General features: G+C 43.7%; 1 protein-coding gene across 2 annotated transcripts in view; it reads right to left on the reverse strand.

Annotated features, from left to right (window-relative positions):
* Window positions 1-24,400, reverse strand: part of SORCS2 (sortilin related VPS10 domain containing receptor 2) — a 761,685-nt gene that overhangs the window by 69,192 nt on the left and 668,093 nt on the right. For both annotated transcript variants that reach the window (XM_075194428.1, XM_075194425.1), the window contains exon 9: window positions 13,579-13,758. In XM_075194428.1, coding sequence (XP_075050529.1) covers window positions 13,579-13,758 — 180 coding nt within the window. The remainder of the gene's footprint in view (window positions 1-13,578; window positions 13,759-24,400) is intronic.

Genomic DNA, 24,400 nt, shown 5'->3' on the forward strand with positions numbered 1-24,400 from the left:
AAAGTTCCCTGACCCCTAAGCTACAAGATACTGATATCTAGCAGAAAATCTAAATATGACACATTTGTGGATCTGGGGGTAAATTTATCAAGCTGCGGGTTTGAAAAAGTGGAGATGTTGCCTATAGCAACCAATCAGATTCTAGCTGTCATTTTGTAGAATGTACTAAATAAATGACTAGAATCTGATTGGTTGTTATAGGCAACATCTCCACTTTTTCAAACCCGCAGCTCGATAAATTTATTCCCTGGTAAGCTAACTTGGTTGTTTGTACCGTGTGTCATGATCCGATCTGAAATGATGGATTCCAAAATCTGTGTCATCCGCTGAGATGAAACTGGAAGGTGCGACCTTTCTATTGTGAAGCAGTTGTACATCCTGGTGTCTGAATGACCAGATTTATTTAACTGGTGCTGCATGTGTGTGGTTAAATTGTTCAGAGATCTAGTCATTTGGGACAATGGCATTGCACGGTGTGTGGGCCTCTTGTAATATGCTACATGTATAACACATGTATAACACATGCCACTGTGTAAGCTGAGGATAAGGAATGTGAAATCCGTAGGACACCAAACGAAACACATCCAGGTGTTACTAGTGTTAGAGGCAAGTTACATATAAAACATGGACTGAGGTCTGAGCTTAGGTCAGCTGGATGTTATAGATGCCTAATTATACAGAGCAGCACCAAATGTGGGGCCTGATTCATTAAGGATCTTAAATGAAGAGGTATCTTATTTCAGTCTCCTGGACAAAACCATGTTACAATGCAAGGGGTGCAAACTAGTATTCTGTTTTGCACATAAGTTAAATACTGACTGTTTTTTCGTGTAGCACACAAATACTTGATAGCTTATTTGTACACTGAAATTTAAAGTTGATATTTGTGTGCTACATAAAAAAACCAGTCAGTATTTAACTTATGTGCAAAACAGAATACTAATTTGCACCCTTTGCATTGTAACATGGTTTTGTCCAGGAGACTGAAATGAGATACCTCTTTGTTTAAGATCCTTAATGAATCAGGCCCGTGATGTCTACTAAGATCACAAGACACATGTTTATACGCTATGGTGCATTTCTGTCTTTACTTATTCTTTATACTCTTGATATTTTTTCTTATTATTCTTAAATGTATTCCAACTTAAAAATGTTATTTTTTTTTATTTGTAACATGTACATGGGACTGCATTAATCAGGCCTAATTTTAAGTATAAAGGCTATATAAGAAAAACATAGGGAGCTATAATATTCCCCTATCTGCCTGCATGCTGGCCTCACCCCCAATGACACACCACACCCCCAATGACACACCACACCCACAGACACGTCATACCCACCCACTGACATATGACCGCGCCCCAACCTGCTGTCTGAATTGTGAGAGGGTAATCACACAGTACTATAATAAGATTGACAGGAGGGCTTTGCGGGCGTATGTGAAAACTTCCTGTGCCAAGTTTAGCATTATCTACTAATACGTCCTACCATTGCAGTGTCTCAGTGAGGTGACTGGTTCCAGATTGGCTTCATATTTGTCACAATGGACTTGGGTGCACTTTAAATTAGCTTATAAAAAGGGGAGCTGAACAAACAGTGCTTTACTGGTGAAAATGTATTTGGACAATGCAAGATTATTTGCTTTCTCACACTGGAAATGTGATTTAATTACTGTTGATTTTTTACAGACGGCTATTCCTTAATGCGTCTGGAGTCGGCCTAGGTTGGACAGAAAGCTTGTTTAACAGATAATTTATAACACTATTGGCCAAACACCATTAGTCGCCCGTCCTATGAACATATTCTGGCTCATATAAAATACTTTACATTCCAAGTACGTGGATATATATGTGCTCTGACTGCACAGGTTACAGCTGTAATCTTTGCCTGTATACAATGAATCAGTTGTAACGTGGCTTCACTTGTAAAAAGAAAGGTGACTTAATTGCGAAACCTGCATGGTATCAGAATGAACCATAACATTCTGTGGTATTAAAATGCTTCATACCTACACCTGTGACCTGAACTGTTTTATTTGCTTGTAAAACTATGAAAGCTTGACGCCAGCCCCTAAGTGTTATATAGTAAGTAAAGTAAGTCAGCTGCATTTTCTGTTTTTCTTACATGTGACTAATATGTAACGTCCCTGGGGGAAACTGAGAACATTCACTGGACCCGAGTGATTAAGAAGTGTGACTTGGGTCCTGAGACAAGTTTGGAGCTTGGCGTTTGATCTTGAGATCAGTGCTATGTTTAGAGTGATGCTAGTTAGAGTAAAGCCTTTACCCCTTCCACTCTCACTTGGTTGAGTGATGTCGAGGCTACCAGTATGGGTCCGAGTTCCATATGCAGCACTTGATACTCAAGTAAATAATGTAGACATTCAAATGTGTCTGAGGTCCGAGAAGGAGACTTCAGATGATGGGGAGCTGGGTGTGTAAAGACAGAGGGGTATATTTACTAAACTGCGGGTTTGAAAAAGTGCAGACGTTGCCTATAGCAACCAATCAGATTCTAGCTGTCATCTTGCAGAATGTACTAAATAAGTGATAACTAGAATCTGATTGGTTGCTATAGGCAACATCTCCACTTTTTCAAACCCGCAGTTTAGTATATACAGTATACTCCATAGTGTTCAAGTCTGCATTTGGTATTACCCCAAATGTAGCCAAGGACGGAGAGAGGAGTTGGAGAACACTGGTGTAACCAAAACTGTGTAGCGAGAAGTAAGAGAGAGTCAGCTCTTTACGGAAAGAAACACCACCAGCATTCGCATTGAAAATAATGGGTTAAAAATAAAAAAGTTGCCCCTAGATAACTGCTTATATATTTGTTTTACTCTAGTATGCCTGACCTGTCAGTCTTGCCACACTTACTATACAAACAGGCCCCACTCATTTGCAGCATATCACTCACTTTAGAAAAGCCTGTCAATGCTAAAAAACTAACATAATACAGGTACGGCACCTAGAATTGTTGAGATTTACACATAACTGTTTTTTCTGAAGCTTGGAGCATTATGCCTAAAACATGATAAATCACAGTTAAAAAATACTCTGCTCTTTCTTCAGCGATAGAAAATCTGTAACAGATTCTGGATACTATATTACTAATCTTGATTAGCGCTGGCTTACCTGAGGTGCGGAGTCTAACGATCTCCCCGGTGTTCACCAAGAACCGCCACAAGGCGGGGTGGGCTTCGCTGCCAGGAGTCGCAGGTCGCGGTCCCCAGGTTCGCCTCAAGATGTAGTACAGCGGAGTGAAGCGGTGGTAGCGGAGTCAACAAGCCGGTTCGGTACACAGGACTGGAGTCAGGCAGAATCAGAAGGCAACTCGGAGTCAACAAGCCAGGTTCGGTACACGGGTCACAAGAATAGGAGAATGGTCAGCAAGCCGGGTCGGTACACAGGGATTGGAGAGCCAGGGAAGTCAAACAGGCAGAGATCAGCACACAGGAGACACTGGAAACAGGAAGACACTGCAATCCACGAAGAGCAGGAGCCAGGAACAGGTAAGTGTTGCTCTGACACTCAGCGAGTGTCAGAGTGAGGTTTTTATACAGAAGGGGATTCAAAATCCCCGCCTCTAGGTTGTGGTCATGTGACCGCCTCCGGGTGCGGTCACATGGTCCTGAATGCGGAAGTGCGGCTGGACGGAGCGGCGGGGATAAGGTAAGTCCGTAACAGTACCCCCTGCCATAAAGGTGGACTCCGAACACCTAATAGGGTTTCAAAGGAAATTTTTTATGGAAGGATTTAAGTAGACGGGGAGCATGTAGGTCAATGGCTCTTACCCATGAGCGCTCCTCAGGGCCGTAACCCTTCCAATCCACCAAGAACTGTATGGCACCTTGAACTTTACGAGAATCTAGGATAGTTTTAATCTCGTATTCAACTTGATCCCGATCCACAGCAGGAGGAGGAGTTCTGGATGAGGTGGAGAATCTGTTGGTTACCATCGGTTTTAACAAGGAGACATGGAAGACATTGGGTATGCGTAAGGAGGGAGGCAGACTCAATCTAAAGGCTACGGGATTAATAATCTCAGATATAGCAAATGGGCCAATAAACTTGGGAGCAAATTTTTTACTGGGAACCTTTAAACGAATGTTCTGGGTGGATAGCCATACCCTGTCACCAACTGCAAAACTTGGAGTCATTCTTCTCCTTTTATCGTAGAATTTTTTGGAACGAGTAGTTGCTTGTTTTAAGTTTGTCTTGGTTTGTTCCCAAATATCAGAGAAGTTACGAACCAGCGAGTCCACTGCTGGAACTTCAGAAGATGAGACTTGGGAGAAGGTGGGTAGTCTAGGATGGCAGCCATACAGAACAAAAAAGGGGGAGTTAGAGATGGCCTCATGAAAATGGTTGTTATGGGCGAACTCGGCCCAAGGGAGAAGGTCCACCCAGTTGTCTTGGTTACTAGAGATAAATATTCTTAGAAACTTCTCTAATTCTTGGTTGGTTCTCTCAGTAGCCCCATTGGACTGGGGATGATATGCGGAAGAGAAGTCAAGCTTAATCCCGGATTTATTGCAAAAAGACCGCCAAAATTTTGATATGAATTGTGATCCCCTATCGGAGACAATATGTTGAGGACAGCCATGTAGGCGAAATATTTCTTTAATAAAAACATCGGCTAAGGAGGAGGAAGAAGGAAGGCCTTTGAGAGCAATAAAGTGAGCTGTTTTAGAGAAGCGATCCGTGACCACAAGCACTACAGTACAGGATTTGGAAGGGGGAAGGTCCGTGATAAAATCCATGGAGATCTGTGACCAAGGGTAATCAGGAATGGGTAATGGGAGCAAGTATCCATAAGGCTTCTTCCTAGAGGTCTTGTGTTGAGCACATTTGGAACAAGCAGCAACAAATCTCTTCACATCCTCCAGCAAGGAAGGCCACCAGTAGCTTCGGGACAATAAGTCCCAGGTCTTGCGAATGCCGGCATGCCCAGAGAAGAGTGAGTGATGAGCCCAGTGAAGGAGCCGGGTGCGTAGATGTGGCAAGATGAATGTTTTGCCTGGAGGACAGCCCTTTTTCAGGTGTGTAGCTGCCAATACTTGACATGGATTTACAATGAATTTCTTATCTTCCGAGGATTCCATGTCAGCTGGATCAAAAGAGCGAGATAAGGCGTCTGCCTTCGTGTTCTTAGATCCTGAATGAAAAGTGATGTTGAAATCAAAGCGTGAGAAGAATAAGGACCACCTTGCTTGTCGAGGATTTAGACATCGGGCAGTGCGTAAGTAAAGCAAATTCTTATGGTCGGTATATATGGTGATAGGGAATTGCGCTCCTTCTAGTAAATGTCTCCATTCGGAGAGAGCCAATTTGATGGCCAGGAGCTCTTTGTCGCCAATCCCATAATTCCTCTCAGCAGGTAAAAAGCGACGGGAAAAGAATCCGCAGGGATGAAGTTTTCCAGAAGGACCTCGCTGTGATAGTACGGCTCCTGTGCCAACAGAAGAGGCATCTACCTCCAGGACAAAGGGACGAGAACAATCTGGCTGTTGAAGAATGGGTGCGGATGAAAAGAGAGACTTTAATAATATAAAGGCTTGGATAGCCTCAGAGGACCAAATACCAGCATCAGCAGATTTGCGGGTCAATGCTGTGATGGGAGCCACGAGAGAGGAGTACCCCTTGATAAATTGGCGATAATAGTTGGAGAATCCTAGGAAGCGTTGAGTGGCTTTAAGGCCTGAAGGTTGGGGCCAGTGAAGTATGGCTTTCAATTTTGTGGGATCCATCTGTAGACCGGTGCCCGAAATAATATATCCCAGGAAGGGAATTTGTCTCTGCTCGAAGGTGCATTTCTCCAATTTGCAAAATAACTGATTTTTTCGGATACGAGAGAGGACCTCCAATACATGAGTACGATGAGATGCTAGATCTTGAGAAAAGATGAGAATGTCGTCCAAGTAGATGACTACAGATTGGTACAAGAGGTCTTGAAACAGCTCATTCATAAAGCTCTGAAATATGGCTGGGGCATTGCATAGCCCGAAAGGCATGACCAGATATTCAAAGTGGCCGTCTCGGGTGTTAAACGCCGTCTTCCATTCATCCCCCTCCTTAATGCGTATAAGGTTATACGCTCCTCTGAGGTCAAGTTTAGAAAAGATGGTGGCACCCTTGATCCGGTCAAATAGTTCAGAAATCAGTGGCAGTGGATACCGATTTTTAACGGTAATGGCATTCAGGCCTCTGTAATCAATGCAAGGGCGGAGGCCCCCATCTTTCTTTTTTACGAAGAAGAAGCCAGCCCCAGCTGGGGAGGCAGACTTGCGGATGAAGCCCCTGTTTAGATTTTCTTGGATGTACTTCTCCATAGCCTTAGATTTCGGGAGGGAAAGGGGGTAAACACGGCCCCTGGGAATGGGTTTACCAGGTATCAGATCAATGCCACAGTCCCAGATTCTGTGAGGAGGAAGTCTAGTGGCCTCTTGTTGACAGAAAACATCAGAGAAGGTTTGGTATGGCTCAGGCAGGAGAGTCACAGGAAATTCTTGGGTACGCCTGGGACTATTCGGGGGAACCACTCTCTGTAGGCAGCGAGAGAAGCAGGACTGTCCCCAGGACAATATGTGACCAGATTTCCAGTCCAAGGTGGGAGAGTGGGCACGAAACCAAGGAAGTCCTAGGATGACTGGGTTGGTAGATCTCTGTATTACTAGAAAAGAAATCTTCTCCCGATGAAGTGCTCCTATCTGAAGTAGAAGAGGAATAGTGCGTACCAAGATGGACCCCTCAGGGATTCTTCCCCCATCAATGGCCATCAGAGAGATGGGTTGTTCCAAGGCTTGTGTGGGAATAGCGAATTGTTTAACTACTGTGGCAGAAATGAAATTTCCTGCGGCTCCGGAATCTAGAAGAGCCGACTGCGGGAAGGTCTTTTGTCCTAACTGAAGGGAAATGGGAATAGACAGGCAATCATTACTATTGGGAACTGACTGACACTGAGAAAAGAGGCCCAACGACACAGCTCCAGAACTCGTTAGGCCCTGTCGTTTCCCGAGCGTTTGGGACAAGAACTCAGAAGATGGCCACTCTCTCCACAATATAAACACAACTTGTTCCGAAATCTCCTCTCCCTCTCTTCGGCTGATAGGCGGGTCCTCCCAAGTTGCATGGGCTCTTCAGGGGGAAGAACAGGGGTTTGGAAGTTGGGGGCCAAGCGAATCATGCTACGCCGCGACTGTTCCTTCTCGGAATTACGTTCCTTGAAACGCAAATCAACTTTGACACAGAGGGAGATAATGTCGTCCAAAGACGTAGGGAGTTCCTGGGATACCAACTCGTCTTTGATTCGGTCTGAAAGGCCCTGCCAGAATGTAGCTACTAGAGCCTCATCGTTCCAGCGAAGTTCAGAGGCCATGGTTCTGAAGTGGACCGCATACTGCCCCACAGACTGGTTTCCCTGGCGGAGACGTAGTAAGCCGGAAGCGGCATTGGACACCCTTCCAGGCTCATCAAATATTTTCTTGAAGGTGGACAAGAAGAGGTTGAAGTTATGTAGAATGGGGTCGTCCCTCTCCCATAAGGGGGAAGCCCATGCTAAAGCTTGACCGGACAATAACGAAATCACATAGGCCACTTTCATTTTTCCGGAGGGGAAGTTCCCAGGTAGAAGCTCGAATTGTATGGAGCATTGATTTAAAAATCCTCTGCAATTTTTAGGGTCTCCATCGAACTTAGGTGGGTTAGGTAACCGTAGCTGCGAGGAAGAAGCTGCTGCTGCGGCCTGAGGTACAGGGGCCACTGCCGGCCCAGGTGATCCACCAGCCACTAGGGTGTTCTGGACAACATCCAAGCGAGTGGATAGACTATTGAGGAATTTTAAAAGTTGCTCTTGGTTAGCTTCTTGTTTATCCATCCTTCCTACTAAATGCTCCAACAGATCTTTAGCTGTGGTATCCATGGTCAGAGCAAACTGTAACAGATTCTGGATACTATATTACTAATCTTGATTAGCGCTGGCTTACCTGAGGTGCGGAGTCTAACGATCTCCCCGGTGTTCACCAAGAACCGCCGCAAGGCGGGGTGGGCTTCGCTGCCAGGAGTCGCAGGTCGCGGTCCCCAGGTTCGCCTCAAGATGTAGTACAGCGGAGTGAAGCGGTGGTAGCGGAGTCAACAAGCCGGTTCGGTACACAGGACTGGAGTCAGGCAGAATCAGAAGGCAACTCGGAGTCAACAAGCCAGGTTCGGTACACGGGTCACAAGAATAGGAGAATGGTCAGCAAGCCGGGTCGGTACACAGGGATTGGAGAGCCAGGGAAGTCAAACAGGCAGAGATCAGCACACAGGAGACACTGGAAACAGGAAGACACTGCAATCCACGAAGAGCAGGAGCCAGGAACAGGTAAGTGTTGCTCTGACACTCAGCGAGTGTCAGAGTGAGGTTTTTATACAGAAGGGGATTCAAAATCCCCGCCTCTAGGTTGAGGTCATGTGACCGCCTCCGGGTGCGGTCACATGGTCCTGAATGCGGAAGTGCGGCTGGACGGAGCGGCGGTGATAAGGTAAGTCCGTAACAAAATCTAAGTTACTACCAGGCGTAATAAACATGCCCCTCAGTTACTTAAAATGAGTATCAATAGGACTGCCTCTTACAGAAAGGAGAACTCTGGGGGGGGGGGGGGACTGACTTGTTATCACAGAACTGAATTCACCTGCAGTTTATAATTTACACTAGTTGCTTACTATTAGAACTTTGGCTCTCTCTACAATCAGGGCCACATCAGTAGTGACTTATGCTGTCACACAGTACAATTATTGTAAATTTGTTTCTGGTATCCTGAGTTCCTGGCACCTTGCTACCAAGTATGCAATCCTGAGTTCCTGGTATCTTGCTATTTGTGTACTATCCTGAGCTCCTGGTATCTTGCCATTATTATTATCATTTATATGTTAGGCGCCACAAGGTTTCCGCAGTGCCGTACACAGTACAAACAGTAGACCATACAGGGTGACATAGTACAGAACAATAAACACCAAGTACCAATACTTCAGAAACTCCGGGCAGACATATGGGTAAAGACGGAGCAGAAGAACAGGTATGGAGACAGGAGGGGAGAGGGGCTCTGCTCATACAAGCTTACATCCTAAGGGAGGGTGAACAAAACAGACACAAAAGGGAGCCATCGAAGTAAGGGTAAAGAAAAGAGGGGCTAGGGGAGAGAGGGGAGAACGAGCAAAGGAGGTTAGTGAAGGAGCAAGGATGTTAGGGTTAAGTGGATGATTTGTAGGCTTGAGGAACAGGTGAGTTTTACGTGCCGGTTTGAAGGAGCACAGACTGGGAGAGAGATGGATGGAGTGAGGAAGGTTGTTAAAGTGCAGCTATCTGTGTATTATCCTGAGTTCCTGGTATCTTGCTATCTGTGTACTATCCTGAGTTCCTGGCATCTTGCTATCTGTGTACAATCCTGAGTTCCTGGTATCTTGCTATCTGTGTACTATCCTGAGCTCCTGGTATCTTGCTATCTGTGTACTATCCTGAGTTCCTGGCATCTTGCAATCTGTGTGCAATCCTGAGTTCCTGGCATCTTGCTATCTGTGTACTATCCTGAGTTCCTGGCATCTTGCTGTCTGTGTGCTATCCTGAGTTCCTGGCATCTTGCTATCTGTGTACTATCCTGAGTTCCTGGCAACTTGCTATCTGTGTGCAATCCTGAGCTCCTGACATCCTGTTACCAATATGCAATCCTGGGTTTGTGACACTCTGCTACCCATGTGCAATACAGAGTGCCTGGCAATCTGCTGCCTGCGTGTTATCTGGAGCTCCTGACACTCTGTTACCTGTGTGCAATCCTACAGCGTAAAGCAGAGATAATAAATCTGCATGCAGCATACTAAATTGCCAGCGGGATATGTAAATATTGAGCGGTAAATATATATATTTATTAAAGTGAAATATGAGTGTAATTGAGGGGCTGATGAAATTTTTGTGGGACGCTTGTATGTGTTTGTGTACTGTTTTACAGTTACTGTTATGATGCTAATGTTTATTGTTGCACAAATCATTAATGGCATGTGCAAAGTATTGTCACATATCCCTGCTATGCCCTGACTGAGTGGGTGGGCTTGGAGTGGAAGAACCAGACTAATGACCCACCAGGGTCTAGCCAATGTCTATTACTCTAAGGAGGAGGAGGAGGGTGCAATGCCCCCTGGCATGGAAGTGCCACCACTGAGTGATGTGTGATTGAGAGACCGTAATGGCGGGGGCTCTGCACTTTCAAACATCTCCATGTTTTAATTCCTGAAGAAGCAGCTGTAAATACTGCTGGAGGGACTAGATGAGTCGTTAGTGGGATGAGATTATTGACAAAATATCTGCCCTGCATCTCACGGCTTTGTCTTCTATAAACTGCCGTACTTCAGCACTGTACATTAGACACAGTATTGCCTTACCAACTCCCTTCCATAACACTTGCACACATGACAGCCTGAAATTAGCACTCAATTATCATGATTATATGAAGCAATTAGTCTGATGCATATTATGAACATCTGTCCACTGAACCTATTACAATTCTGTGCACTGAGAATTTGGCTAAACAAACTGGACATGCAAAAAATATACCAGAATGCAGAAACATTAATATGCTGTGCGGAAACATCACTGAGTCTTGGTAAACTCACCATTAATAAATAATATCCTAATCATTTAATCACTGAGTCTTTCTAAATTCACATTCGATAAAAATTATCGGAGACTAAAGTCTAGTCTAGTCTAGCCAAGTCTAGTCGCAAGTTTTGGGTGTTGCGAAATGGTAGTTTATGGTGCGTACAAAGAATTTCTACCATGTTGGTAGCTCTAATATCGATTAAGGGGGTTATTATTATTTATGTTGTAAAATGTGCGTTATGTAGGTAATCATCATCATTTATTTATATAGCGCCACTAATTCTGCTGCGCTTTACAGAAAACTCATTCACATCAGTCCCTGCCCCATTGAAGCCTACAGTCTAAATTCCCTAACACACACACAGACTAGGGTCAATTTGATAGCAGCCAATTAACCTACCAGTATGTTTTTTTATAGTGTGGGAGGAAACCAGAGCACCCAGAGGAAACCTATGCAAACACGGGGAGAACATACAAACTCCACACAGATAAGGCCATTGTCGGGAATTGAACTAATGACCCCAGTGCTGTGAGGCAGAAGTGCTAACCACTGAGCCACCGTGCTGCCCATGTAATGTTTTGTCTATTAAAAAGGAAATTACACTAATAGATATACACACATATTTCCGGAAATGTTACATTGGCTTAGACAAGGGCGACAATTGTGACTGGATGAGGGATCAGTGTATGAGCTTAGAATGATCCATGTTAACATGACTGGTGGTCAATGCTGAGCTACAATTTGGTTATTACCAATGATGTCAGCAAGAGTGGATGGCTTCTCCCAGACCCTAATGTGTTCAATTTGGCCAGATATATTTTTTTGGTGCAAAATTGGACAAGACAGAGGTCGTGCCAAGCAGCTGGGTCTCTTTGGGTCACCGTTGTACCTATCGCAGCAGGTCTGACCAGTATAACCTTGCCAGCAGTTATCCCTCAAACTACTGCACAAAGGTGGCTGCAAGATAAGGGGTCCTAGTTACAAAAACACTACTTCCATATAAAGCTGTGCGTGCACATGACGCTTTTTATGCATCAGTGTTTTGCTCAGCTTCAGCTGCGTTCATCCGAACGTAAACAAGAAGGATCCGGTGAAAACTCTCTGACAGTGCCAGGTTCATCTGAGATCATCTTGTGCAATCTCTTTCTAAATTCACCATGTTGGTAATTTTTTTTTTTTTTGCCTGGATCATTAATTTTATTACAAATACTTCTCATAACTGGGATCACATGCTGTGAGATCAATAGATGCTTCAATTCTAGGAGAGTTTTCATGCACAGATGCACATTATTATCCCATTTTATCGTGGTGTTATTTTATATAGTTGTTTGGGGGAAGTAGTAATCCAAGATGAGTACATTTTTACAAACGGCCAAACAGCTGTTTAATCCTTTTTTTTTTTTGTTTCGTTTTTAAATATTCACATAGACAAAGACCTATTTGATTTAAATGATCACAGTGGGGGTTAACTGACTCGTAAAAAGTATATATATTTTATATAGTAGGATGTATATGACAAAGTTATATGTACATTGCTCTGACTTTCTTATTTTGTCACGAAAACAGATTTGTGTTATTTTTTTAATGACTTTTAAGAAAGCATATGTATATTACCTGCCTTTAATGTTCTTTTCAGGCCCCAGGAATATGTGAGAGGTTGACATCAACACAAGTCACATAATCTGTGTAGCGCTCTTGTGTATATATAATATATATATATATATATATATATATATATATATATATATATATGTATGTATAGTTATTATTTATTAAATTTATAAGGCACCACAGATTCCCTGGCGCCGCATACAGACGCATGTAACAAATAAATGAGGTAATACATTATATATGCGTACCAAATATATCATTCAAAGTGTGTTCATCAATACAAGAGGCCTGGGTTACTTCACTTCTATCACGTAGATGCACTCCAGTCTTGTATGCTTGGTTCAACCGTTCGTAGCCTCTGATGACCTGTCTGCGTCACTAAAAGGTCCTGCTCTGATTCCGTTATTCTGATGTTTCTGTATTCAGCCCAGAGAATGCATCTGAAGGCTTCACAACCATTGCGGTGGTTGAATGGACAGTCCTGGCCTTGCCTGTGAAGCCCTTTTTGTGCAAAGCAATGATGACTACACGTGTTTCTTTGCAGATAACCATGATTAACAGAGGACAACAATGATTTCAAGCACCTTCTTTTAAAGCTTCCAGTCTGTTATTCTAACTTAATCAGCATGACAGAGTGATCTCCAGCCTTGTCCTCGTCAACACTCTCACCTGTGTTAACGAGAGAATCACTGACCTGATGTCAGTTGGTCGTTTTGTGGCAGGGCTGAAATGCAGTGGAAATGTTGGTTTTGGGATAAAGTTCATTGTCATGGCAAAGAGGGACTTTGAAATTAATTGCAATTCATCTGATCACTCTTTATGACATTCTGGAGTATATGCGAATTGCCATCATAAAAATTGAGGCAGCAGACTTTGTAAAAATAATATTTGTGTCATGATCAAAACTTTTGGCCATGGCTGTACACCAGCTGCTAACCAAGATTGAATCTATTATGGTATTTGTAATACCGTGAAGTGGGTGCTCAATGTGAAATGCACTTGGCGGACACATAGGAGCACTTGTCCTCATACAGCATTGTGGGTCTACAAATTCTGCAGTTTTTATACAACCCTCAAAAGCTAGTTAGAACAATGGATAACCATAAAGCCTTCTAGAATATCCAATACGTGTACTTTTATAAATGTATACTTTATTTATTTTTTCTGATAAAATGTATTTATACTGATATATTTATTATTTACAAATAGCATGTCCTAAAGCAGACCTATGAATTAGGGAAATTAATGTATAATATGGGCTATTTACAAATGGCTCCAGCGATTGGATTGAAGAACATTTTGTGCTCGTGTAGTGTCTTGGAATAATTTGTTCTCACCTCTAGAATGTCTATCAGGACGTTCTCTTCTGGCTGCTTACTGCTCCTCACATTTTCCAGAACAATGGAGTAATAGACTCCTTGTGGGTCCGACTGGTATAGGTTGTACGTGTCTGTTTGGTACCATTCCTGAACGGCAATAAAAACCTGGTTTTCATCTGTACTGATGATTTGTAAATCCTGGAGGAAAACAGGAGCGGAGAAGAAAAAAACTGAATAATACATTGTAATATTAGAGTCTTGCTCCCCCTTTTATATGATTGGTGTATAAAACAATACATCTGACTCATTATTGTTACCAATACAATCACAATGACTTCTATGTTCAGGGTTCCTTTTTAGTAGTATTTCGGCCAGTGAAACATACATAATCAGCCAAATGCAGAATGAGGGGAATATTTTATAGATAACATTTGAAAATTTTGCTTATGTCAACCATTCAGAAATGTTTCTGGTTTTAACAGGTGAAATCCCTTTGTAATGTGGACAAGCTATTGTAAACAAACAAACAAAACAATCCCGCCCCCCTAAAAAAAAACATTTTTGCTCCAATCCAGTATATGAGCTCACAGCATGCTGAGGTGCAAATATGGATTTTGTAGTTCATTATCTTATATATCCACAAGAAAATTGCAACTAAACTTGCATTCAAATACAGTCTAAAAATAGCAGGATTGGTGTGTTAGAAACAAACAAAACCAAAACCAGTTCACAGGGGTCAGTGAGCATCTCTAATTTTCACCATAGTTCTCATAGTTCTTTAACACGTTTTAAAAGAAATGGACATTTGTTCCAAATGTTTGTAAATTTGGGGCAGGCAAGAAACACTTACGTATGTTTACCTGACCTGTGTCTGTCGGGGAGCTCCAGATAAAGGGGTACATCGGAACCACACTTTGAAAGCGTGTTCCTTACTGAAACAGGTTAAAGTATTTTCCCACCTTCATATGACTAATCTATTGACCGACAACTTTTACTAAATAAATTGCTTTTTAAAAAGATTAATTTGACTAGGGTCTAAGGACATTATTGCATACAATAATCCACTCCTGCTCCTGCTCAGTTTTGAAGTTGGCAGGTACAACTTGTAGCCCGTCTACCATGACAAGGTGACCTCATTCAGCTGGGTTCCTACACCATAAGGATGTTTTTGTAACAGTTAACCTACCTCTCTCTGTGTTTAAATTATATGATAATGTAAAAACACCTATGGATATGTGGTTGGCAGACAAAACCCTCAAAATAATACCCAGATATGGAGAATCTGTATCCATTGGATTTGATGCTGCAAGTGGAGATCCACAATTCAATCAAAATGAACTAAACCTAATTGTTATATTACAGTCTGTAGCCAGATCACGGCCAGCATTCTGTTAGGAGATGAGTGCACTGATCTCATAGGTGGCAATAACTTGTCCACTCGTGTGATTGTGTTATACCGCTTTCATACTGCCGCCCCGGCAATATCCCGGGTTTTTCAAGCCGGGTTTTTGCCGGAGCTCGGAGCGTCCCAACTCAGAAACACCATTCATACTGCACCTTGGACCCGGGAATTTCCCGGGTTGACCCCATTTATACTGCACAAGTCTGTACCCTGGCAATTTGTGGGAGTCATCACCAGAGCAGTTTTCATTGGCTGAAAAATGGTGATGTCATTGAAAGGTGACTGGTTTTTGGACGCATAAAGATGATGCAAAAGTGGGTGGTGATTGTTTACCACATTACTTTTCATCATGGCCGTCATTCTCCAACAAACTCCGATTCTGCTTCAGCTTGATCTGCACTCCACCATCCACCATTTCTCCTAAACTCCTTCTCGAATCTTCCACGGGCTCCCACCGATGACATCATCCTCCAGAGACAGGCAGACAGCCAATCAGCTTGTTTTCTGTGCTACCCGGGTTGAAAAACCCAGGGTTGCACCATTCATAGTGCAGGCAACCCGGGTCCGACCCGGCAATTACCCCTCGATAAATCCCGGGTTGAAGACCCGGGTTTTTAGACCCGGGATTTTTGACTTGTACCATTCATACTGCACCAAGACCCGGGTCGTTTGAGCTCGCCCCGGCAAAAACCCGGGATTTTGGTGCAGTATGAATGGGGTACAGGGCTGCATGTGACAAGAACGGCATCATATCACAAGGGGAATAAATGCAAGCAGGAAGTCACAGACTTAGGGCTAGATTTACTAAGCTGCGGGTTTGAAAAAGTGGGGATGTTGCCTATAGCAACCAATCAGATTCTAGCTGTCATTTTGTAGAAGGTACTAAATAAATGAAAGCTAGAATCTGATTGGTTGCTATAGGCAACATCCCCACTTTTTCAAACCCGCAGCTTAGTAAATCTAGCCCTTAGACTTAGAACATAGAATGAGCAGGGTCCCCTGACACCACAAAGTAGAGTTGTGAGGCTCTTTAAAATTGGCGCAAGAAGACTGTGGTATCAAAAGAACCTCTGAATGAAATGAAGTCCATACTATACATCCAATCTGTTTTGTTTTCTATAGCTTCCATCTGTGCATTTTAATGAAGCATTTATATCACCAGGGACAGCTGTTTAATTTTATTGCTTAGTCATAGACAGCTTTCTGCTCTGGATAAAATAGAATCCAGAGATCATCTTTGTGTCGTATCCTGGGCCATAATAAATAATCAACTCTGCCGGATGATGTATTGACATGGCTGGGAAGCCCAGCGGGGAGCTAGAAATAGAAAATAAACGATGCCTTTCGCAAAAGTTGCAGTATAAATATAATCCAATACATTTAATACATCTGGAGGTGAAAAATCCATTTCACTTCATCATTAAAGGCAAAAAGACAGAGGCGGACGTGTAAAACGGTCCTCTTTAAACACTAATTCCTAAAGTATGACATACAGTTAAATATAAATCAAGAGGCTGAATGAACAACTTTATCTGCTAATTAACTGGGAGATATATGGAGAGATTACATCTAAAATATATGCACTATCCTTGCTAACGTGCACTTGATTAATCAGACATATATTCAATTGCTCAGAGTAATATTAAACCTACTGTGCATAGCTGCTGTGGTTAAAAGGTTTCCTAATTCAGTGTCCTCCAGAAAGCAATTAGGTCAGCTTGCATAGCAATTTTCATGAAATATGAATACTTAATCAGCCACTTTTTTACCATTATTAACTAATAAAATCATCCGCAGCCTTATTAGAAAGGCCAATAACCAATCATAATAGATCTATAGAGCATTAGAAATGATTAATGACTTGTAGGTGAATAACTCGGAGCGTCTGGTTCAGTGTTTGACATATATCCTTCCTAGTTGGCGTTCAAATACAAAGGTCCTTCCAGCACGGCTGTGTGTGTGTTATTCTGTTGTTGAGGAGTGTTGAAGGCCAGATGTGCAGCTGTCTATGGGGGAATGTGCTGTAATTGGCAACACAAAACATCTAAGATATAGACGAACAAGGTCTGAACAAAAACAACATCTGAGAATAAGAGCAAAAATAGGAAATATTGATCTTGAGCTGTAGAGGTTTGGCGAGATTTACGCACTGGTCGTTTAGAAGAACTAGCAGAAAATTCAGCTTTTAGAAAATTGAAATTGGTCAGTTTCAAGGTCATCAAGGATTTTATTTCTATCCCATCCCGCATATTGCAGATTTGATTCTCAATCCTTACGATGTCTCCCCTTTACAGCCTTGCCTTTAAAGCAGGCCTGTCCAACCTGCGGCCCTCCAGATGTTGTGAAACTACAAGTACCAGCATGCCCTTCCAGCTATCAACAGGTTGTCTACTGGCAAAGCATACTGGGGTTTGTAGTTTCACAACACCTGGAGGGCCGCAGGTTGGACAGGCCTGCTTTAAAGGATAACTAATTGTACAATGTTGCTTTAAGTAAAGGTTTGAACACAAATAATATTTTTTGTACACACTTCTTGGGAGACCAATCTGAGCCTAATGAGTGACACACACAAGATAGGCAACCATTTCTTGGGCTGTACCACTGTTAACAGAACGACTATTACAGCCTATCAGTTCAATAGGAAGCCGTGACATCACTGAGGCACTTCTAGTATTAGTAAACCTTGACTAATATTCATGAGTCACTGGTTACTAGTTAATCATACTTGCCAACTTTTCCTCAATGGCGTTCAGGGAGATCCCGGGGGAGGTGGATGTGTGGGGGCAGGGCTTAACGAATTGCATCATTTTGGGGCTAAGATAACAATATATGTGTCATTAAGCCCCACCACTTATCTATTGCGGGGCAAAAACCGAGAGGTTGCACTGCTCTCCTGTGAGGTCTCCTAGAAATGCGGGAGTCTCCCAGACATTCCGGGAGAGTAGGCAACTATGCGTTTGTAACGGATTACTGGATAACACTACTAATCTTGATTAACGCTGGCTTACCTGAGGTGCGGAGTCAAACGATCTCCCCGGTAATCACCAAGAACCGCCGCAAGGCGGGATGGGCTTTGCTGCCAGGAGTCGCAGGTCGCGGTCCTCAGGTTTGCCTCAAGATGTAGTACAGCGGAATAAGAGCAGGATGAGAGTAGTCGGACAGGCCGGGTCGGTACACAGGAAGGCAAATGCAGACAGAATCAGGAGGCAATCTCGGAGTAAATCAAACCGGGTTGGTACACGGGTCACCAGAACAGCAGCGTAGTCAGCTAGCCGGGTCGGTACACAGGAATGGCAGGTAAACGTGAAGAGAGAGAAGTGTGAGGCAATCCGAGTCAGGAGCACAGGCAATCAGGATAGTCAGCAAGCCGGGTCGGTACACAGGAGAAACAGAGTCCAGAAAGGTCAGTACACCGGAGGTCAAATACACAGGGAGCAGGCACAAGGAGGAACAGGAATCAGGAGCCAGGAACAGGTATGTTGCTCTGACACTCCTAAGGTGTCAGAGTGCTGTTTATATAGGAAGTCCCAGTTTGAATTTCCCCGCCCTTGGTTCTTGCGGTCATGTGACCACCGAACCCGGAAGTGCGGCTTCCGGGTCCGACGGAGCGGCGGGGGAGCGAGGACGGGTAAGTATCGTAACTGTACCCCCTACCTTAAAGGTGGACTCCGGACACCTACACAGGTTTATAGGGAAATTTTCTTTGAAAGAGTTTGAGTAGACGGGGGGCATGAAGGTCAGCCGCTCTTACCAAGGAGCGTTCCTCGGGGCCATATCCTCTCCAGTCTACCAAGAACTGTACGGAGCCTCTGACTTTACGAGAGTCTAGGATTTGTTTCACCTTATATTCTCCTTGACTCTGAATAATAACAGGAGGAGGAGCTCTAGGAGGAGTAGAAAACTTGTTAGTAACCACTGGTTTCAGCAAGGAAACATGAAAAACATCTGGAATACGAAGACAAACGTGGTAATTTTAATCTGAAAGCTACTGGATTGATGATCTCAGAGATGGAAAAGGGGCCAATGAACTTGTGAGCAAATTTTTCGCTGGGAACCTTTAAACGAATGTTCAGTGTTGACAGCCATACTTTGTCACCGATGGTAAAATTAGGACCAGCTCTTCTCCTTTTATCGTAGGCTTGTTTAGAGCGAGTGATGGCTTTTCTAAGGCCTAATTTGGTTTGTTCCCAGATGTGGGAGAATTTGCGAAATAATAAGTCCACTGCTGGGACCTTGGAAGAAGAAATTTGGGAAAAGTTAGGTAATTTAGGATGACAGCCATAGAGAACAAAAAAAAGAGAGTTGGAGATAGCCTCGTGAAAATGATTATTAAGGGCAAACTCGGCCCATGGAAGGAGATCCACCTAGTTGTCTTGATTGGCAGAGATAAATATTCTTAAGAATTTCTCCAGCTCCTGGTTGGTTCTCTCTGTGAGGCTGTTAGACTGGGGGTGATATGCGGAGGAAAAATCGAGTTTGATTCCAGACTTGTGACAAAAGGATCTCTAAAACTTGGATATAAATGGGGAGCCTCAGTCAGAGACAATGTGATGAGGATAACCATGAAGACAGAATATTTCTTTAATAAAAATATCAGCCAAAGAGGAGGAAGAAGGAAGATCTTTTAGTAGAATGAAATGAGCGGTTTTGGAAAAACGGTCCGTGACCACTAGGATCACAGTACAAGACTTGGAGGAAGGTAGGGTGTAATGAAATCATTGGAGATTTGTGACCACGGGTATTCAGGAACTGGCAATGGAAGCAAATAGCCATAAGGTCTCCTCCTAGGGGTCTTGTGCTGGGCGCATATGGAACAAGAAGACACGAACTTCCTTACATCCTCTTGTAGGGAAGGCCACCAGTAGTTTCAAGATAGCAATGCCGAAGTCTTGCGAATGCCAGCGTGACCCGAGAAGAGGGAACGATGAGCCCATCGTAATAGTTTGATGCGGAGAGGAGCAGAAATGAAGGTCTTGTCCGGAGGACAGCCTTTTTTGATGTGAGTCGCTGCCAAAATCCGGCTAGGGTCCACAATAAATTTATTCTCCTCCAAAGGTTCCGAGTCAGCAGGATCGAATGAGCATCCGCTTTGATGTTCTTAGATCCAGAACGGAAAGAGATGTTGAAGTCAAATCGGGAGAAGAATAAGGACCATCTTGCCTGCCGAGGATTTAGACAGCGGGCAGTACTCAACTATAGCAAATTCTTGTGATCAGTGTAAATAGTAAAGGGAAACTGAGCTCCTCCTAGGAGATGCCTCCATTCAGAAAGAGCCAATTTAATGGCCAGGAGCTCCTTGTCACCGATACCGTAGTTCCTCTCAGTAGGTAGGATGTGACGGGAAAAGAAACCACATGGACGTAGTTTACTCGTAGAATCTCGTTGAAAGAGCACCGCTCCTGTACCTACGGAGTATGCGTCCACCTCCAGAATGAATGGACGAGAACAGTCAGGTTGTTGGAGAATGGGAGCCAAGGAAAAGAGAGATTTTAAAGTAGCAAAGGCTCGGGTGGCTTCCATAGACCATACCTTGGCATTCGCAGACTTCCGGGTCAGAGCGGTGATAGGTGCTACAAGAGTAGAGTATCCTTTAATAAACTGGCGGTAATAATTGGAGAAGCCTAGGAACCGTTGTGTAGCCTTCAGGCCAGATGGCTGAGGCCACTCTAGAATGGCCTTTAACTTGGTGGGATCCATTTGCAATCCTGTGCCAGAAATGATGTAGCCTAAGAAAGGAACTTGTTTCTGTTCAAAAGTACATTTTTCAAGTTTAGAATATAGATGGTTCTTTCTAATCCGAGACAGAACCTCCAGGACATGTTTACGATGTGATACCAAGTCTTGGGAGAAGATGAGGATATTATCTAGGTAGACGACCACAGACTGATACAACCGGTCCTGAAAGAGTTCATTCATAAAACCTTGAAAAACAGCTGGAGCATTGCACAACCCAAAGGGCATGACCAAATATTCAAAGTGTCCGTCCCGGGTGTTGAAGGCTGTCTTCCACTCATCCCCCTTCTTAAAACGCACCAAGTTGTAGGCTCCTCTGAGGTCCAATTTAGAGAAGATGGTAGCCCCCTTAATCCAATCAAATAATTCTGAGATTAATGGTAATGGGCACCGATTCTTTATGGTGATGGTATTTAAACCTCGTTAATCGATGCAGGGGCGGAGACCCCCATCTTTCTTTTTCACAAAGAAGAAGCCTGCCCCAGCAGGGGAAGAAGATTTTCGGATGAAGCTTCTCCTCAGATTATCGTGGACATAGTCCTACATAGCCATGGACTCGGGAACGGAGAGTGGGTACACTCGGCCTCAGGGTACTGGTTTGCCAGGAATTAAGTCAATGCTACAATCCCAAATTCTATGTGGAGGGAGTTTTGTAGCCTCCTGTTCACAAAAGACTTCGGCAAAGTTTTGGTAGGGCTCTGGAAGGAGGGCCAAGGGCAATCTCTTGTGGCATTTGGGATTTCCCTGAGGAACCACCTTAGACAGGCAATGAGAAAAACAATGTTGTGCCCAAGATAAGATATGACCAGACTGCCAGTCAAGGTTAGGGGAATGGAGACGAAGCCATGGTAGTCCAAGGATGACTGGATTAGTAGACCTGTGAATTACGAAGAAGGAGATACTCTCCTGGTGGAGTTCTCCAATCTGAAGAAGAAGAGGAGTGGGGCGTACAAGGATGGATCCTTCAGGAATTCTTCCCCCATCGATGGCTAAAAGGGAGATAGGTTGTTCTAAGGCTTGCGTGGGAATGGAGAATTGCCTTAGCAAGGCAGCAGAAATTAAATTCCCGACAGCTCCGGAGTCTAGTAGAGCTAACTGAGAAAAGTTACAGAAAAAATGAAGACTGCACCAGGTTATCCATATTTACCCTCACTATCTACAGACCTTTATAGAGCTATCTTCACATCAGATGTCTGTGAGAGGAAGATGCACCCGATCATTAAATATGTATAAATTAACAAAAGGAAGAAAAAAAAGAATGATCTCATGGGGCACTCTTAATGGATGTAGAGATATAAATACAAATAATATTTTATCTGATCAGGACTTTCCCTGAATAAATCTTTATTTATTTTCAAAACTATGTCTAGTAGCGAAATATTAAAACTTGTAATTGATTAACACACTGATTAACGTAAACAGTTAAAAAGACAAATACTCTTTGTCTAGCTGCAACGCTGCTCTTTTTTTTATTTTTTATTATAAGCAAACTCAATGTATCCTGTCACATGACATTTTATATATAATAATGGATATCTTATCTATACCACATCCCTCTAGAGAGCCATCATATCTTAGCTTGCCACCTTCCTAATAAATCTCATTATTAAAGACAAAATGATTGAGTCAAATAGCTGGATAAGCGCTTTAATAGTATATGGGTATATGCACACACCACTCACAGGACTTCTAACATTCCTATTGTGTCCACTATGTATATCTCATGCTTTCAAAGGCATAAGTCCCATAATAAAAATTGACCCTTTTGATAGCTTGGAGAGATAAACCACTAATATTCTTTCCTATTGATAATATAAGGTTTATGATCTCTAACTGAGAAAAGGTATGACGTCCTGACTGTAAGTAAATAGGGATAATAAGACAATCATTATTATAAAGGATTGAGGGAGACTGAGTAATAAGGCCCAATGATACAGCTCCCGAACATGTCGTTTCCCGGACGCTTGGCACAAGAATTCAGAATATGGCCACTCTCTCCACAGTATAAGCACAACTTGTTACGAAATCTCCTCTCTCTCTCTTCGGCCGACAGGCGGGTCCTTCCCAATTGCATCGGTTCCTCGGGCGGAAGAACAGGTGTTTGTAAGTTAGGGGCTAAACGGATCATACTGCGTCGAGATTGTTCCCTCTCGGAATTGCGCTCCTTGAAACGTAAATCAATCTTAACGCAGAGGGAGATGAGATCATCCAGAGACGCAGGGAGTTCTTGAGACACCAGCTCGTCTTTAATCCAATCTGAAAGACCCTGCCAGAATGTAGCCACAAGAGCCTCATTGTTCCAGCGGAGCTGAGAAGCCATGGTTCGGAAGTGAACCGCATACTGACCCACGGACTGGTTTCCTTGGCGGAGATGCAATAAGCCAGTAGCGGCATTGGAGACTCTTCCTGGTTCGTCAAAGATCTTTTTAAAAGTGGACAAAAAGGTGGAGATAATGTGCAGGATGGGATCATTCCTCTCTCATAACGGAGAAGCCCATGGTAAAGCTTGACCAGACAGCAACGATATCACATAGGCCACTTTAGCCTTCTCAGAAGGAAAATTCCCCGGCAACAGCTCAAATTGAATGGAGCATTGGTTCAGGAATCCTCTGCAAAGTTTAGGGTCTCCATCAAATTTAGGCGGATTAGGTATCCGCAATTGGGAGGAAGAAGTTGCTGCTGCAGCAGGGGGGTCTGGAGCCGCCATCACTGGTGCGGGAGGTCCGGTGGCTATTAAGGTGTTCTGAACAACGTCTAGCCGGGTAGATAAGCTCTGGAGAAATTTTAAAAGTTGCTCTTGGTTCGCCTCCTGTTTGTCCATTCTTCCCACTAAATGCTCCAGTAGATCTTTAGCCGCTGAATCCATGGTCAGAGCAAACTGTAACGGATTACTGGATAACACTACTAATCTTGATTAACGCTGGCTTACCTGAGGTGCGGAGTCTAACGATCTCCCCGGTATTCACCAAGAACCGCCGCAAGGAGGGATGGGCTTTGCTGCCAGGAGTCGCAGGTCGCAGGCCTCAGGTTTGCCCCAAGATGTAGTACAGCGGAATAAGAGCAGGATGAGAGTAGTTGGACAGGCCGGGTCGGTACACAGGAAGGTAAATGCAGACAGAATCAGGAGGCAATCTCGGAGTCAATCAAACCGGGTCGGTACACGGGTCACCAGAACAGAAGCGTAGTCAGCTAGCTGGGTCGGTACACAGGAATGGCAGGTAAGCGTGAAGAGAGAGAAGCATGAGGCAATCCGAGTCAGAAGCACAGGCAATCAGGATGGTCAGCAAGCCGGGTCGGTACACAAGAGGTCAAATACACAGGGAGCCGGCACAAGGAGGAACAGGAATCAGGAGCCAGGAACAGGTAAGTTGCTCTGACACTCCTAAGGTGTCAGAGTGCTGTTTATATAGGAAGTCCCAGTTTGAATTTCCCCGCCCTTGGCTCTTGCGGTCATGTGACCACCGAACTCGGAAGTGCGGCTTCCGGGTTCGACGGAGCGGCAGGGGGAGTGAGGATGGGTAAGTATCATAACAGCGTTAAAGAAAAGCAGCTAATGAATCTCTAGAGACTGAAGTGTCTTTTATATTTCTGTCGCCATCACTGAAGTCGTGTTGTCTTACCTGTCAGCCTTTGATTAAATCTTGGTCTCCATGAAAAAGGCCACCTCCATAGGCATCAATACATGGACACAGGACACAATTTCTG

The sequence above is a fragment of the Mixophyes fleayi genome, chromosome 1 (genome assembly GCF_038048845.1).
Source record: "Mixophyes fleayi isolate aMixFle1 chromosome 1, aMixFle1.hap1, whole genome shotgun sequence".
Taxonomy (NCBI): Eukaryota; Metazoa; Chordata; class Amphibia; order Anura; family Limnodynastidae; genus Mixophyes; species Mixophyes fleayi.